Source organism: Oncorhynchus gorbuscha, unplaced genomic scaffold (genome assembly GCF_021184085.1).
Source record: "Oncorhynchus gorbuscha isolate QuinsamMale2020 ecotype Even-year unplaced genomic scaffold, OgorEven_v1.0 Un_scaffold_3403, whole genome shotgun sequence".
Lineage (NCBI taxonomy): Eukaryota > Metazoa > Chordata > Actinopteri > Salmoniformes > Salmonidae > Oncorhynchus > Oncorhynchus gorbuscha.
Window position 1 is genome coordinate 30,790 of NW_025745199.1, and position 18,927 is coordinate 49,716.

General features: G+C 46.9%; 1 protein-coding gene across 1 annotated transcript in view; it reads left to right on the forward strand.

Annotated features, from left to right (window-relative positions):
- The window catches only part of LOC124017846 (ras-associating and dilute domain-containing protein-like), a gene marked incomplete at both ends in the record, with an annotated part of 47,580 nt that extends 29,541 nt beyond the window's left edge, over positions 1-18,039 (forward strand). The window contains 5 exon segments of the mRNA XM_046333080.1: positions 1,011-1,255; positions 3,750-4,002; positions 13,281-13,411; positions 17,901-17,982; positions 17,985-18,039. Coding sequence (XP_046189036.1) covers positions 1,011-1,255; positions 3,750-4,002; positions 13,281-13,411; positions 17,901-17,982; positions 17,985-18,039 — 766 coding nt within the window.
- Between the last annotated feature and the right edge of the window lie 888 nt (positions 18,040-18,927).

The window sequence follows — 18,927 nt, forward strand, 5'->3', positions numbered from 1 at the left end:
GTCTGCTGTGTCTGTGTGGATTCTAAACCCTGGTCTGCTGTGTCTGTGTGGATTCCAACCCCTGGTCTGCCGTGTCTGTGTGGATTCTAACCCCTGGTCTGCTGTGTCTGTGTGGATTCCAAACCTTGTTGTGTCTGTGTGTATTCTAACCCCTGGTCTGTCTGTGTCTGTGTGTATTCTAACCCCTTGTCTGTCTGTGTCTGTGTGTATTCTAACCCCTGCTCTGTGTGTATTCTTACCCCTGGTCTGTGTGTATTCTAACCCCTGGTCTGTGTGTATTCTTACCCCTGGTCTGTGTGTATTCTAACCCCTGGTCTGTGTGTATTCTAACCCCTGGTCTGTGTGTATTCTAACCCCTGGTTAGTGTGTGTCTGTGTGTATTCTAACCCCTGGTCTGTGTTTGTCTGTGTGTATTCTAACCCCTGCTCTGTGTGTGTCTGTGTGTATTCTAACCCCTGGTCTGTGTGTGTCTGTGTGTATTCTAACCCCTGCTCTGTGTGTCTGTGTGTATTCTAACCCCTGGTCTGTGTGTATTCTAACCCCTGCTCTGTCTGTGTCTGTGTGTATTCTAACCCCTGGTCTGTGTGTATTCTAACCCCTGGTCTGTGTGTGTCTGTGTGTATTCTAACCCCTGCTCTGTTTGTCTGTGTGTATTCTAACCCCTGGTCTGTGTGTATTCTAACCCCTGGTCTGTGTGTGTCTGTGTGTATTCTAACCCCTGGTCTGTTGTGTCTGTGTGTATTCTAACCCCTGCTCTGTGTGTCTGTGTGTATTCTAACCCCTGGTCTGTGTGTATTCTAACCCCTGGTCTGTGTGTATTCTAACCCCTGGTCTGTCTGTGTCTGTGTGTATTCTAACCCCTGGTCTGTGTGTGTCTGTGTGTGTCTGTGTGTATTCTAACCTCTGGTCTGTGTGTGTCTGTGTGTGTCTGTGTGTATTCTAACCTCTGGTCTGTCTGTGTCTGTGTGTATTCTAACCCCTGCTCTGTTGTGTCTGTGCCCCTCCCCCAGTGGACCTTTTGGAGAGTTTTGAGAACCACCCTCCCATCGTCCTCCCCAGCGGGGGGTTCAGAGTGGACCTGGACAGTGACTGTCTAGAGGACAGCATCTATAGGCAGCTGCTCTATGTCAAACACTTCCTCTGGGGGCTACGCACACACACTCACACACACCCCACTATCAACAACACACACACTCACACACACCCTACTGTCAACAACACAAACACTCACACACACCCTACTGTCAACAACACACACACTCACACACACCCCACTGTCAACACCACACACACTCACACACACCCAGCTGTCCACAACACACACACTCACACACACCCCACTGTCAACAACACACACACTCACACACACCCCACCGTCAACACCACACACACTCACAATCACATCGCGTTAACGGGAATGGAACGAGCACGAGCACCGGGACGAGTACCACCCCGCAGACTGGCAGGAAGCACAGGTAGGTCACGTGATGGACACACACACATACACACACACACACACACACACACACACACACACACACACACACACACACACACACACACACACACACACACACACACACACACACACACACACACACACACACACACACACACACACACACACACACACACACACACACACACTCCTTGCAGTAATCTGGGCCATGTGCCTCAGCAGCTGTGGTTCTTTAGCAGTTACCAGTAATCTGTTACATGAAATACCAAAGCCCTCTAAGGCATCCACACACACACACAAACACACACACACACACACACACACACACACACACACACACACACACACACACACACACACACACACACACACACACACACACACATGGATGTGCACACAGACAATACTCCTCCCCCCTCCAATAACTCTGCAAGAACTCAGACTTGCTGCATATGTTGGTCACACATCTACCCTGGAGGAGGAGCCAAGTCCCAGACATCTACCCTGGAGGAGGAGCCAAGTCCCAGACATCTACCCTGGAGGAGGAGCCAAGTCCCAGACATCTACCCTGGAGGAGGAGCCAAGTCCCAGACATGACATCTACCCTGGAGGAGGAGCCAAGTCCCAGACATCTACCCTGGAGGAGGAGCCAAGTCCCAGACATGACATCTACCCTGGAGGAGGAGCCAAGTCCCAGACATGACATGTACCCTGGAGGAGGAGCCAAGTCCCAGACATCCAGCCTGGAGGAGGAGCCAAGTCCCAGACATGACATCTACCCTGGAGGAGGAGCCAAGTCCCAGACATCTACCCTGGAGGAGGAACCAAGTCCCAGACATCTACCCTGGAGGAGGAGCCAAGTCCCAGACATGACATCTACCCTGGAGGAGGAGCCAAGTCCCAGACATGACATCTACCCTGGAGGAGGAGCCAAGTCCCAGACATCTACCCTGGAGGAGGAGCCAAGTCCCAGACATCTACCCTGGAGGAGGAGCCAAGTCCCAGACATCTACCCTGGAGGAGGAGCCAGGTCCCAGACATCTACCCTGGAGGAGGAGCCAAGTCCCAGACATCTACCCTGGAGGAGGAGCCAAGTCCCAGACAGGACATCTACCCTGGAGGAGGAGCCAAGTCCCAGACATGACATCCACCCTGGAGGAGGAGCCAAGTCCCAGACATCTACCCTGGAGGAGGAGCCAAGTCCCAGACATCTACCCTGGAGGAGGAGCCAAGTCCCAGACATGACATCTACCCTGGAGGAGCCAAGTCCCAGACATCTACCCTGGAGGAGGAGCCAAGTCCCAGACAGGACATCTACCCTGGAGGAGGAGCCAAGTCCCAGACATGACATCTACCCTGGAGGAGGAGCCAAGTCCCAGACATCTACCCTGGAGGAGGAGCCAACTCCCAGACATCTACCCTGGAGGAGGAGCCAAGTCCCAGACAGGACATCTACCCTGGAGGAGGAGCCACGTCCCAGACACCCACCCTGGAGGAGGAGCCAACTCCCAGACATCTACCCTGGAGGAGGAGCCAAGTCCCAGACATCTACCCTGGAGGAGGAGCCAAGTCCCAGACATCTACCCTGGAGGAGGAGCCAAGTCCCAGACATGACATCTACCCTGGAGGAGGAGCCAAGTCCCAGACATCTACCCTGGAGGAGGAGCCAAGTCCCAGACAGGACATCTACCCTGGAGGAGGAGCCAAGTCCCAGACATGACATCTACCCTGGAGGAGGAGCCAAGTCCCAGACATCTACCCTGGAGGAGGAGCCAAGTCCCAGACATCTACCCTGGAGGAGGAGCCAAGTCCCAGACAGGACATCTACCCTGGAGGAGGAGCCAAGTCCCAGACAGCCACCCTGGAGGAGGAGCCAAGTCCCAGACAGCCACCCTGGAGGAGGAGCCAAGTCCCAGACAGCCACCCTGGAGGAGGAGCCAACTCCCAGACATCTACCCTGGAGGAGGAGCCAAGTCCCAGACATCTACCCTGGAGGAGGAGTCAAGTCCCAGACAGCCACCCTGGAGGAGGAGCCAAGTCCCAGACAGCCACCCTGGAGGAGGAGCCAAGTCCCAGACAGGACAGCCATGGTAATCAGATTAAGGCTTTAGGACCAGTAAGTAGTGAATCAGGAAGGCTGGATGGATAATTCTCTGGTGTTACTGAGAGAGGCCCACTGCAGGCAACACACACACACACAGTCCTGCCTTTAACAGTATTCTAACTGTGTGTTGTTTTATTCCCCCCCCCCTCACAACCTCCAGAGGGAGTTCCCTCCGTCCCACAACAGTCCCCGGTCAGGAGGGTGGAGGAGTGGGTGAGGGACAGAACCCCAGGCCAATGTCACAACAGTGTGAGGAGAAATGGCACCGCCCCCCACTTCCGGCCGACCAACCAGGACCCTTCGTGCCTCCTGACTTCGCCCAACACGCCCCGGAACCCCGAGGGGGGTGGGGCTGACCTGGTTGGACACGCCCCCCAGGTCAACGGCTGCAGTAATAGGACACATTCAATGGACAAGAAGAAAAGCAACGGACTAGATGGTAAAGACTCATGTTTATATACGGGTAATATACACAATGGACTAGAGGGTAAAGACTCCTGTTTATATATGGGTAATATACACAACGGACTAGAGGGTAAAGACTCCTGTTTATATATGGGTAACATACACAACGGACTAGAGGGTAAAGACTCCTGTTTATATATGGGTAATATACACAACGGACTAGAGGGTAAAGACTCCTGTTTATATATGGGTAATATACACAACGGACTAGAGGGTAAAGACTCCTGTTTATATATGGGTAATGTACACAACGGACTAGAGGGTAAAGACTCCTGTTTATATATGGGTAATATACACAACGGACCTGGGGGTAAAGACTCCTGTTTATATATGGGTAATATACACAACGGACTAGAGGGTAAAGACTCCTGTTTATATATGGGTAATATACACAACGGACTAGAGGGTAAAGACTCCTGTTTATATATGGGTAATATACACAACGGACTAGAGGGTAAAGACTCCTGTTTATATATGGGTAATATACACAACGGACTAGAGGGTAAAGACTCCTGTTTATATATGGGTAATATACACAACGGACTAGAGGGTAAAGACTCCTGTTTATATATGGGTAATATACACAACGGACTAGAGGGTAAAGACTCCTGTTTATATATGGGTAATATACACAACGGACTAGAGGGTAAAGACTCCTGTTTATATATGGATAACATACACAACGGACTAGAGGGTAAAGACTCCTGTTTATATATGGGTAATATACACAATGGACTAGAGGGTAAAGACTCCTGTTTATATATGGGTAATATACACAACGGACTAGAGGGTAAAGACTCCTGTTTATATATGGGTAATATACACAACGGACTAGAGGGTAAAGACTCCTGTTTATATATGGGTAATATACACAACGGACTAGAGGGTAAAGACTCCTGTTTATATATGGATAACATACACAACGGACTAGAGGGTAAAGACTCCTGTTTATATATGGGTAATATACACAACGGACTAGAGGGTAAAGACTCCTGTTTATATATGGGTAATATACACAACGGACTAGAGGGTAAAGACTCCTGTTTATATATGGGTAATATACACAACGGACTAGAGGGTAAAGACTCCTGTTTATATATGGGTAATATACACAACGGACTAGAGGGTAAAGACTCCTGTTTATATATGGGTAATATACACAACGGACTAGAGGGTAAAGACTCCTGTTTATATATGGGTAATATACACAATGGACTAGAGGGTAAAGACTCCTGTTTATATATGGGTAATATACACAACGGACTAGAGGGTAAAGACTCCTGTTTATATATGGGTAATATACACAACGGACTAGAGGGTAAAGACTCCTGTTTATATATGGGTAATATACACAACGGACTAGAGGGTAAAGACTCCTGTTTATATATGGGTAATATACACAACGGACTAGAGGGTAAAGACTCCTGTTTATATATGGGTAATATACACAACGGACTAGAGGGTAAAGACTCCTGTTTATATATGGGTAATATACACAACGGACTAGAGGGTAAAGACTCCTGTTTATATATGGATAACATACACAACGGACTAGAGGGTAAAGACTCCTGTTTATATATGGGTAATATACACAACGGACTAGAGGGTAAAGACTCCTGTTTATATATGGGTAATATACACAACGGACTAGAGGGTAAAGACTCCTGTTTATATATGGGTAATATACACATGGCAATAGAGAAGTATAATATGGAATCATCCAAGACAAATAGGTAGGTCCAGAATGATTGGCACCCTTGATAAAGTGACTAAATACTTTTGTATTATTTTCAATGACGGCCTAGGAACAGTGGGTTAACTGCCTGTTCCGGGGCAGAACGACAGATTTTGTCAGCTCGGGGGGTTTGAACTTGCAACCTTCCGGTTGCTAGTCTAACGCCTTAACCTGTTATGCAGGTGAATGAGGACCCAAAAGCGACTTGGCGAAAACAGAGTCTTTAATCCAGAAAGAAACTTTACAAAACAAAAAGCATAATACTACTCGTAAAGACGAGAACAGACAGGAGACTTGATCGAGAACTGCAGGTTGCCTCGGGAAGGCACTTGAACCTAGCAGACTCAGACACCTGCTCACCACGCAGCATCTGAGGGAAACACGACACGACAGGGCAAAACATAGACACAGCACGGTGAATTATAGATGAGGATCCGACGGGGCAGGAACGGAAAACAAGGAGAGAAATAGGGACTCTAATCAGGGAAAAGGATCGGGAACAGGTGTGGGAAGACTAAATGATTGATTAGGGGAATAGGAACAGCTGGGAGCAGGAACGGAACGATAGAGAGAAGAGAGCGAGAGAGTGAGAGAGGGAGGGGAGAGAGGGGATAGAAAGAGGAAAGAACCTAATAAGACCAGCAGAGGGAAACGAATAGAAGGGGAAGCACGGGGACAAGACATGATAATTAATGACAAAACATGACATAACCACTAGGCTACCCTGCTGCCCCTTTATTGGCACCCTTGATAAAGTGACTAAATACTTTTGTTTAATGTATAAACGGAGTAGACCGAACATTAGCCACACTCCCCCTCATAGCTTTCACCTGGTCAGTCTATGTCATGGAAATAGCAGGTGTCCTTAATGTTTTGAAATCTCAGTGTATATATATATATATATATTTTTTTTTTAAATATCTGCACAAAAATATAAATGCAACATGCAACAATTTCAACGATTTTACTGAGTCACAGTTCATAGAAGCAGGCAATTTAAATACATTCATTATGGCACTAATCTATGTATTTCACATGATATGGCCAGGGGTGCAGCCTTGGGTGGGCCTGGGAGGGCATAGGCCCACCCACTGAGGAGCCAGGATCAGCCAATCAGAAAGAGTTTTTCCCCACAAAAGGGCTTTTATTACAGACAAAACTACTCCTCAGTTTCATCAGCTGTCTGGGTGGCTGGTTTAAGACGATACTGCAGGTATAGAAGCCGGATGTGGAGGTCCTGGGCTGGTTACACGTGGTCTGTGGATGTGGAGGTCCTGGGCCAGCCTGGTTACACGTGGTCTGTGGATGTGGAGGTCCTGGGCCAGCCTGGTTACACATGGTCTGTGGATGTGGAGGTCCTGGCCTGGTTACACGTGGTCTGTGGATGTGGAGGTCCTGGGCCAGCCTGGTTACACGTGGTCTGTGGATGAGGAGGTCCTGGGCTGGTTACACGTGGTCTGTGGATGTGGAGGTCCTGGGCTGGTTACACGTGGTCTGTGGATGTGGAGGTCCTGGGCTCGTTACACGTGGTCTGTGGATGAGGAGGTCCTGGGCTGGTTACACGTGGTCTGTGGATGTGGAGGTCCTGGGCTGGTTACACGTGGTCTGTGGATGTGGAGGTCCTGGGCTGGTTACACGTGGTCTGTGGATGTGGAGGTCCTGGCCTGGTTACACGTGGTCTGTGGATGAGGAGGTCCTGGGCTGGTTACACGTGGTCTGTGGATGTGGAGGTTCTGGCCTGGTTACACGTGGTCTGTGGATGTGGAGGTCCTGGGCTGGTTACACGTGGTCTGTGGATGTGGAGGTCCTGGGCTGGTTACACGTGGTCTGTGGATGTGGAGGTCCTGGCCTGGTTACACGTGGTCTGTGGATGTGGAGGTCCTGGGACAGCCTGGTTACACGTGGTCTGTGGATGTGGAGGTTCTGGCCTGGTTACACGTGGTCTGTGGATGTGGAGGTCCTGGGCTGGTTACACGTGGTCTGTGGATGTGGAGGTCCTGGGCCAGCCTGGTTACACGTGGTCTGTGGATGTGGAGGTCCTGGGCTGGTTACACGTGGTCTGTGGATGTGGAGGTCCTGGGCTGGTTACACGTGGTCTGTGGATGAGGAGGTCCTGGCCTGGTTACACGTGGTCTGTGGATGTGGAGGTCCTGGCCTGGTTACACGTGGTCTGTGGATGAGGAGGTCCTGGGCTGGTTACACGTGGTCTGTGGATGCGGAGGTCCTGGGCTGGTGTGGTTACACGTGGTCTGTGGATGTGGAGGTCCTGGCCTGGTTACACGTGGTCTGTGGATGTGGAGGTCCTGGGCTGGTTACACGTGGTCTGTGGATGTGGAGGTCCTGGGCCAGCCTGGTTACACGTGGTCTGTGGATGTGGAGGTCCTGGGCCAGCCTGGTTACACGTGGTCTGTGGATGTGGAGGTCCTGGGCTGGCCTGGTTACACGTGGTCTGTGGATGTGGAGGTCCTGGGCTGGTTACACGTGGTCTGTGGATGTGGAGGTCCTGGGCTGGTTACACGTGGTCTGTGGATGTGGAGGTCCTGGGCCAGCCTGGTTACACGTGGTCTGTGGATGTGGAGGTCCTGGGCCAGCCTGGTTACACGTGGTCTGTGGATGTGGAGGTCCTGGGCTGGCCTGGTTACACGTGGTCTGTGGATGTGGAGGTTCTGGCCTGGTTACACGTGGTCTGTGGATGTGGAGGTCCTGGGCCAGCCTGGTTACACGTGGTCTGTGGATGTGGAGGTCCTGGGCCAGCCTGGTTACACGTGGTCTGTGGATGTGGAGGTCCTGGGCTGGCCTGGTTACACGTGGTCTGTGGATGTGGAGGTCCTGGGCTGGTTACACGTGGTCTGTGGATGTGGAGGTCCTGGGCTGGTTACACGTGGTCTGTGGATGTGGAGGTCCTGGGCTGGTTACACGTGGTCTGTGGATGTGGAGGTCCTGGGCTGGTTACACCTGGTCTGTGGATGTGGAGGTCCTGGCCTGGTTACACATGGCCTGTGGATGTGGAGGTCCTGGGCCAGTCTGGTTACACCTGGTCTGTGGATGTGGAGTTCCTGGCCTGGTTACACGTGGCCTGTGGATGTGGAGGTCCTGGGCCAGTCTGGTTACACGTGGTCTGCGGTTGTGAGGCCGGTTGGACTTAGTGCCAAATTCTCTAAAACTACGCTGGAGGCGGCTTATGGTAGAGAAATGAACAACAGATCTGGTGGACATTCCTGCAGTCAGCAGGCCAATTGCCCTCAAAACTTGAGACATCTGTAGAATTGTGTGACAAAATTTTAGAGTGGCCTTTTATTGTCCCCAGCACAAGGTGCACCTGTGTAATGATCATGCTGTTTAATCAGCTTCTTGATATGCCACACATGTCAGGTGGATGGACTCTCTTGACAAATGAGAGATGCTCACTAACAGGGATGTAAACACATTTGTGCACAAAATTTGAGAGAAATAAGCTGTTTTTTGTGCGTATGGAACATTAATGGGATCTTTTATTTCAGCTCATGAAACATGGGAACATTTTACATTTAGCATTTATTGCCCTGTATTAATATGCCATTTATCCAAAGCGGCATAGTTATGCGTGCATACATTTGACTTATGGGTGGTCCTGGGTATCGAACCCACTACCCCGGGCGTTACAAGCACCATGAATGACCAACTTAGCTACGAAGGACCGGAAAGTCTCCTGACTTGAACCCCATTGAGAACCCGTGGTTTGAATTGAAGAGGATAGTCGATAAGTGCAGACCGACAGATATCAAGGATCTGGGTGGATTCTGTATGGACAAATGGTCTAAGATCCCTCCCAGTGTTGTTCTAGAAATCATCAAACATCTGGTAGGATTCTGTATGGACAAATGGTCTAAGATCCCTCCAGTGTGTTCTAGAACTCATAAAACATCTGGTAGGATTCTGTATGGAGGAATGGTCTGAGATCCCTCCCAGTGGGTTCTAGAACTCATCAAACATCTGGTAGGATTCTGTATGGAGGAATGGTCTAAGATCCCTCCCAGTGGGTTCTAGAACTCATCAAACATCTGGTAGGATTCTGTATGGAGGAATGGTCTGAGATCCCTCCAGTGTGTTCTAGAACTCATCAAACATCTGGTAGGATTCTGTATGGAGGAATGGTCTGAGATCCCTCCCAGTGGGTTCTAGAACTCATCAAACATCTGGTAGGATTCTGTATGGACAAATGGTCTAAGATCCCTCCAGTGTGTTCTAGAACTCATAAAACATCTGGTAGGATTCTGTATGGAGGAATGGTCTGAGATCCCTCCCAGTGGGTTCTAGAACTCATCAAACATCTGGTAGGATTCTGTATGGACAAATGTTCTAAGATCCCTCCAGTGTGTTCTAGAACTCATAAAACATCTGGTAGGATTCTGTATGGAGGAACGGTCTGAGATCCCTCCCAGTGGGTTCTAGAACTCATCAAACATCTGGTAGGATTCTGTATGGAGGAATGGTCTAAGATCCCTCCCAGTGTGTTCTAGAACTCATCAAACATCTAGTAGGATTCTGTATGGAGGAATGGTCTAAGATCCCTCCCAGTGTGTTCTAGAACTCATCAAACATCTGGTAGGATTCTGTATGGACAAATGGTCTAAGATCCCTCCAGTGTGTTCTAGAACTCATAAAACATCTGGTAGGATTCTGTATGGAGGAATGGTCTGAGATCCCTCCCAGTGGGTTCTAGAACTCATCAAACATCTGGTAGGATTCTGTATGGACAAATGGTCTAAGATCCCTCCAGTGTGTTCTAGAACTCATAAAACATCTGGTAGGATTCTGTATGGAGGAATGGTCTGAGATCCCTCCCAGTGGGTTCTAGAACTCATAAAACATCTGGTAGGATTCTGTATGGACAAATGGTCTAAGATCCCTCCCAGTGTTGTTCTAGAACTCATCAAACATCTGGTAGGATTCTGTATGGAGGAACGGTCTGAGATCCCTCCCAGTGGGTTCTAGAACTCATTAAACATCTGGTAGGATTCTGTATGGAGGAATGGTCTAAGATCCCTCCCAGTGTGTTCTAGAACTCATCAAACATCTGGTAGGATTCTGTATGGAGGAACGGTCTGAGATCCCTCCCAGTGGGTTCTAGAACTCATCAAACATCTGGTAGGATTCTGTATGGAGGAATGGTCTGAGATCCCTCCCAGTGGGTTCTAGAACTCATCAAACATCTGGTAGGATTCTGTATGGACAAATGGTCTAAGATCCCTCCAGTGTGTTCTAGAACTCATAAAACATCTGGTAGGATTCTGTATGGAGGAACGGTCTGAGATCCCTCCCAGTGGGTTCTAGAACTCATTAAACATCTGGTAGGATTCTGTATGGAGGAATGGTCTAAGATCCCTCCCAGTGTGTTCTAGAACTCATCAAACATCTAGTAGGATTCTGTATGGAGGAACGGTCTAAGATCCCTCCCAGTGGGTTCTAGAACTCATCAAACATCTGGTAGGATTCTGTATGGAGGAACGGTCTGAGATCCCTCCCAGTGTGTTCTAGAACTCATTAAACATCTGGTAGGATTCTGTATGGAGGAACGGTCTAAGACTGAACATAATATTTCCCCTCTCTATGTATTATACTAATCAGGGGTGCCGATAATATTTCCCCTCTCTTTATACTAATCTTTATCAAGGGTGCCAATAATTATGGACCTGACTGACATATTTACAGCGATATAGTTTTTTACAGAATGTAACATACATTTATAAATAAAACAATAACATGAGCACTGGACTTGAGGATATAACCTCCTGTACAGGCAACATATAAGGAAATATAATACCTTTTGACGTAATCTATATGAAATACACCGTAACATGAGATCTGACTGGCAACGTAACTGAGAGGACTGCTGTTGTTCCCTGATAAACTCTGCATGTCTCCCCCTGGTGGCCAGTGTTCAGTACTACATGTCTCCCCCTGGTGGCCAGTGTTCAATACTGCTGTTGTTCCCTGATAAACTCTGCATGTCTCCCCCTGGTGGCCAGTGTTCAGTACTGCATGTCTCCCCCTGGTGGCCAGTGTTCAGTACTGCTGTTGTTCCCTGATAAACTCTGCATGTCTCCCCCTGGTGGCCAGTGTTCAGTACTGCATGTCTCCCCCTGGTGACCAGTGTTCAGTACTACATGTCTCCCCCTGGTGGCCAGTGTTCAGTACTGCATGTCTCCCCCTGGTGGCCAGTGTTCAGTACTGCATGTCTCCCCCTGGTGACCAGTGTTCAGTACTGCTGTTGTTCCCTGATAAACTCTGCATGTCTCCCCCTGGTGACCAGTGTTCAGTACTGCATGTCTCCCCCTGGTGACCAGTGTTCAGTACTGCATGTCTCCCCCTTGTGGTCCTGTGTAGCTCAGTTGGTAGAGCATGGCGCTTGTAACGCCAGGGTAGTGGGTTCGATCCCCGGGACCACCCATACGTAGAATGTATGCACACATGACTGTAAGTCGCTTTGGATAAAAGCGTCTGCTAAATGGCATATATTATTATGATTATTGGTGACCAGTGTTCAGTACTACATGTCTCCCCATGGTGGCCAGTGTTCAGTACTACATGTCTCCCCCTGGTGGCCAGTGTTCAGTACTACATGTCTCCCCCTGGTGGCCAGTGTTCAGTACTACATGTCTCCCCCTGGTGGCCAGTGTTCAATACTGCTGTTGTTCCCTGATAAACTCTACATGTCTCCCCCTGGTGGCCAGTGTTCAGTACTACATGTCTCCCCCTGGTGGCCAGTGTTCAGTACTGCATGTCTCCCCCTGGTGGCCAGTGTTCAGTACTACATGTCTCCCCCTGGTGGCCAGTGTTCAGTACTACATGTCTCCCCCTGGTGGCCAGTGTTCAATACTACATGTCTCCCCCTGGTGGCCAGTGTTCAGTACTGCTGTTGTTCCCAGATAAACTCTGCATGTCTCCCCCAGGTGGCCAGTGTTCTTTACTGCTGTTGTTCCCTGAAACTCTGCATGTCTCCCCCTGGTGGCCAGTGTTCAGTACTACATGTCTCCCCCTGGTGACCAGTGTTCAGTACTACATGTCTCCCCCTGGTGGCCAGTGTTCAGTACTACTGTTGTTCCCTGAAACTCTGCATGTCTCCCCCTGGTGGCCAGTGTTCAGTACTGCATGTCTCCCCCTGGTGGCCAGTGTTCAGTACTACATGTCTCCCTGGTGGCCAGTGTTCAGTACTACATGTAGGGTGTGTGTCTAGCTCTAGTGTGTGTATAGCTATAGTGTGTGTATAGCTGTAGTGTGTGTGTCTAGCTCTAGTGTGTGTGTATAGCTGTAGTGTGTGTATAGCTGTAGTGTGTGTGTGTAGCTCTAGTGTGTGTGTGTATAGCTGTAGTGTGTGTGTATAGCTATAGTGTGTGTGTGTATAGCTATAGTGTGTATATAGATGTAGTGTGTGTGTGTCTACCTGTCGTGTGTCTCTAGATGTAGTGTGTATCTGTCTACCTGTAGTGTGTCTAGCTGTAGTGTGTGTCTAGCTGTAGTGTGTGTCCTTTCTACAGGTAGTTTAAGTGAGTTCCCCTTCCCTGTGCCTCCCGAGGCCCTGCTACCTGATGATGAGTGTTGTCTGGTGTTTGTAGTGGAGCTGAACAAGGGACCCTACGGACTGGGCATGGGACTCATAGACGGACTGGTGAGTAAAAGCAAATAGAATGGGATTTTTCCACATGAAAACAACAGGTGTAGACTAACACATGCTTTATAAACAACAGGTGTAGACTAACACATGCTCTATAAACAACAGGTGTAGACTAACACATGCTCTATAAACAACAGGTGTAGACTAACACATGCTTTATAAACAACAGGTGTAGACTAACACATGTAAACAACAGGTGTAGACTAACACATGCTCTATAAACAACAGGTGTAGACTAACACATGCTTTATAAACAACAGGTGTAGACTAACACATGCTTTATAAACAACAGGTGTAGACTAACACATGTAAACAACAGGTGTAGACTAACACATGTAAACAACAGGTGTAGACTAACACATGTAAACAACAGGTGTAGACTAACACATGTAAACAACAGGTGTAGACTAACACATGTAAACAACAGGTGTAGACTAACACATGTAAACAACAGGTGTAGACAAACACATGCTCTATAAACAACAGGTGTAGACTAACACATGCTTTATAAACAACAGGTGTAGACTAACACATGCTTTATAAACAACAGGTGTAGACTAACACATGCTTTATAAACAACAGGTGTAGACTAACACATGCTCTAACACATGCTTTATAAACAACAGGTGTAGACTAACACATGTAACCAACAGGTGTAGACTAACACATGTAACCAACAGGTGTAGACTAACACATGCTCTATAAACAACAGGTGTAGACTAACACATGCTTTATAAACAACAGGTGTAGACTAACACATGCTTTATAAACAACAGGTGTAGACAAACACATGTAAACAACAGGTATAGACTAACACATGCTTTATAAACAACAGGTGTAGACTAACACATGCTTTATAAACAACAGGTGTAGACTAACACATGCTTTATAAACAACAGGTGTAGACTAACACATGCTTTATAAACAACAGGTGTAGACTAACACATGCTCTATAAACAACAGGTGTAGACTAACACATGCTCTATAAACAACAGGTGTAGACTAACACATGCTTTATAAACAACAGGTGTAGACTAACACATGCTTTATAAACAACAGGTGTAGACTAACACATGTAAACAACAGGTGTAGACAAACACATGCTCTATAAACAACAGGTGTAGACTAACACATGCTTTATAAACAACAGGTGTAGACTAACACATGCTTTATAAACAACAGGTGTAGACTAACACATGCTCTATAAACAACAGGTGTAGACTATATACTATATACAGATACCAGGTAATAACATTACTATATACAGGAAGTACCAGGTAATAACATGGCTATATACAGGGAGGTAATAACATGGCTATATACAGGAAGTACCAGGTAATAACATGGCTATATACAGGGAGTACCAGGTAACGTGGCTATATACAGGGAGTACCAGGTAATAACATGGCTATATACAGGAAGGTAATAAGATGGCTATATACAGGAAGTACCAGGTAATAACATGACTATATACAGGAAGTACCAGGTAATAACATGGCTATATACAGGGAGTACCAGGTAATAACATGACTATATACAGGGAGTACCAGGTAATAACATGGCTATATACAGGAAGTACCAGGTAATAACATGGCTATATACAGGAAGTACCAGGTAATAACATGGCTATATACAGGGAGTACCAGGTAATAACATGGCTCTATACAGGGAGTACCAGGTAATAACATGTCTATATACAGGGAGGTAATAACATGGCTATATACAGGGAGTACCAGGTAATAACATGGCTATATACAGGAAGTACCAGGTAATAACATGGCTATATACAGGAAGTACCAGGTAATAACATGGCTATATACAGGAAGTACCAGGTAATAACATGGCTATATACAGGAAGTACCAGGTAATAACATGGCTATATACCGGAAGTACCAGGTAATAACATGGCTATATACAGGGAGTACCAGGTAATAACATTACTATATACAGGAAGTACCAGGTAATAACATTACTATATACAGGAAGTACCAGGTAATAACATGGCTATATACAGGAAGTACCAGGTAATAACATGGTTATATACAGGAAGTACCAGGTAATAACATGGCTATATACAGGGAGTACCAGGTAATAACATTACTATATACAGGGAGTACCAGGTAATAACATGGCTATATACAGGGAGTACCAGGTAATAACATGGCTCTATACAGGGAGTACCAGGTAATAACATGGCTCTATACAGGGAGTACCAGGTAATAACATGTCTATATACAGGGAGGTAATAACATGGCTATATACAGGGAGTACCAGGTAATAACATGACTATATACAGGAAGTACCAGGTAATAACATGGCTATATACAGGAAGTACCAGTTAATAACATGGCTATATACAGGAAGTACCAGGTAATAACATGGCTATATACAGGAAGTACCAGGTAATAACATGGCTATATACAGGAAGTACCAGGTAATAACATGGCTATATACATGGAGTACCAGGTAATAACATTACTATATACAGGAAGTACCAGGTAATAACATTACTATATACAGGAAGTACCAGGTAATAACATGGCTATATACAGGAAGTACCAGGTAATAACATGGTTATATACAGGAAGTACCAGGTAATAACATGGCTATATACAGGGAGTACCAGGTAATAACATGGCTATATACAGAGAGTACCAGGTAATAACATGGCTATATACAGGGAGTACCAGGTAATAACATGGCTATATACAGGGAGTACCAGGTAATAACATGGCTATATACAGGGAGTACCAGGTAATAACATGGCTATATACAGGGAGTACCAGGTAATAACATGGCTAGATACATGAAGTACCAGGTAATAACATGGCTATATACAGGGAGGTAATAACATGGCTATATACAGGGAGTACCAGGTAATAACATTAGAGATCACTCACAACGTTTCTTAACATTAGAGATCACTCACAACAATTCTTAACATTAGAGATCACTCACAACAATTCTTAACATTAGAGATCACTCACAGCATTTCTTAACAGTAGAGATCACTCACAATGTTTCTTAAAGAGATACACATGGAGGTAAATATACATTACCATTAGAGATCACTCACAACGTTTCTTAACATTAGAGATCACTCACAACGTTTCTTAACATTAGAGATCACTCACAACATTTCTTAACATTAGAGATCACTCACAACATTTCTTAACAGTAGAGATCACTCACAACGTTTCTTAAAGAGATACACATGGAGGTAAATATACATTACCATTAGAGATCACTCACAACGTTTCTTAACATTAGAGATCACTCACAACGTTTCTTAACATTAGAGATCACTCACAACGTTTCTTAACATTAGAGATCACTCACAACATTTCTTAACAGTAGAGATCACTCACAACGTTTCTTAAAGAGATACACATGGAGGTATATATACATTAACATTAGAGATCACTCACAACATTTCTTAACAGTAGAGATCACTCACGACGTTTCTTAAAGAGATACACATGGAGGTATATATACATTAACATTAGAGATCACTCACAACGTTTCTTAACATTAGAGATCACTCACAACGTTTCTTAACATTAGAGATCACTCACAACGTTTCTTAACATTAGAGATCACTCACAACGTTTCTTATGAAGGTTAAATCAAATGTAAAAGTCTGCGACGCACTTTTTAAAGGTAATGTTCGGAGTTCGCGGAGACCACATTCAAAGTAAATGCTGCGTATGTCGACACAATGGGGAAATCACCTTTAAATGCTGCGTATGTCGACACAATGGGGACATTACCTTTAAATGCTGCGTATGACGACACAATGGGGACATTACCTTTAAATGCTGCGTATGACGACACAATGGGGAAATTACCTTTAAATGCTGCGTATGTCGACACAATGGGGACATTACCTTTAAATGCTGCGTATGACGACACAATGGGGAAATTACCTTTAAATGCTGCGTATGTCGACACAATGGGGACATTACCTTTAAATGCTGCGTATGGCGACACAATGGGGACATTACCTTTAAATGCTGCGTATGTCGACACAATGGGGACATTACCTTTAAATGCTGCGTATGTCGACACAATGGGGACATTACCTTTAAATGCTGCGTATGTCGACACAATGGGGACATTACCTTTAAATGCTGCGTATGTCGACACAATGGGGAAATTACCTTTAAATGCTGCGTATGACGACACAATGGGGACATTACCTTTAAATGCTGCGTATGTCTAAATCCACCATCCCATGGAATCCCGGCCTTATACACTCATTTACACACACACACACACACACACACACACACACACACACACACACACACACACACACACACACACACACACACACACACACACACACACACACACACACACACACACACACACACACACACACACACACTTATTCAAAGACCAAATGTACACCCGGCGATAGTGTTTGGATAAACACAGCAGGTGGTAACATTTAAATGGCTAAACTTCTCTCCTCCTCCAGCACACGCCTCTGAATGCTCCAGGGATCTATATCAGAACTCTGATACCAGACGGTCCGGCGGAGTCCGACGGGAGGCTGAGGATTGAGACAGGATACTAGCGGTTAACGGGACCAGCCTGATAGGAGCAGACTACCAGAGGTGAGGATACTAGCGGTTAACGGGACCAGCCTGATAGGAGCAGACTACCAGAGTCAGGATACTAGGGGACCAGCCTGATAGGAGCAGACTACCAGAGGTGAGGATACTAGCGGTTAACGGGACCAGCCTGATAGGGCAGACTACCAGAGGTGAGGATACTAGAGGACCAGCCTGATAGGAGCAGACTACCAGAGGTGAGGATACTAGCGGGACCAGCCTGATAGGAGCAGACTACCAAAGGTGAGGATACTAGCGGTTAACGGGACCAGCCTGATAGGAGCAGACTACCAGAGGTGAGGATACTAGCGGGACCAGCCTGATAGGAGCAGACTACCAAAGGTGAGGATACTAGCGGTTAACGGGACCAGCCTGATAGGAGCAGACTACCAGAGGTGAGGATACTAGGGGTACCAGCCTGATAGGAGCAGACTACCAGAGGTGAGGATACTGGCGGTTAACGGGACCAGCCTGATAGGAGACAGAATACCAGAGATGAGGATACTAGGAGGACCAGCCTGATAGGAGCAGACTACCAGAGGTGAGGATACTGGGGGAACAGCCTGATAGGGAGCAGAATACCAGAGGTGAGGATACTAGGGGGTACCAGCCTGATAGGAGCAGACTACCAGGGTGAGGATACTAGCGGTTAACGGGACCAGCCTGATAGGAGCAGACTACCAGAGGTGAGGATACTAGGGGTACCAGCCTGATAGGAGCAGACTACCAGAGGTGAGGATACTAGGGGTTAACGGGACCAGCCTGATAGGAGCAGACTACCAGAGGTGAGGATACTAGGGTTCCAGCCTGATAGGAGCAGACTACCAGAGGTAAGGGATACTAGCGGTTAACGGGACCAGCCTGATGGGGAAGACAGACTACCAGAGGTGA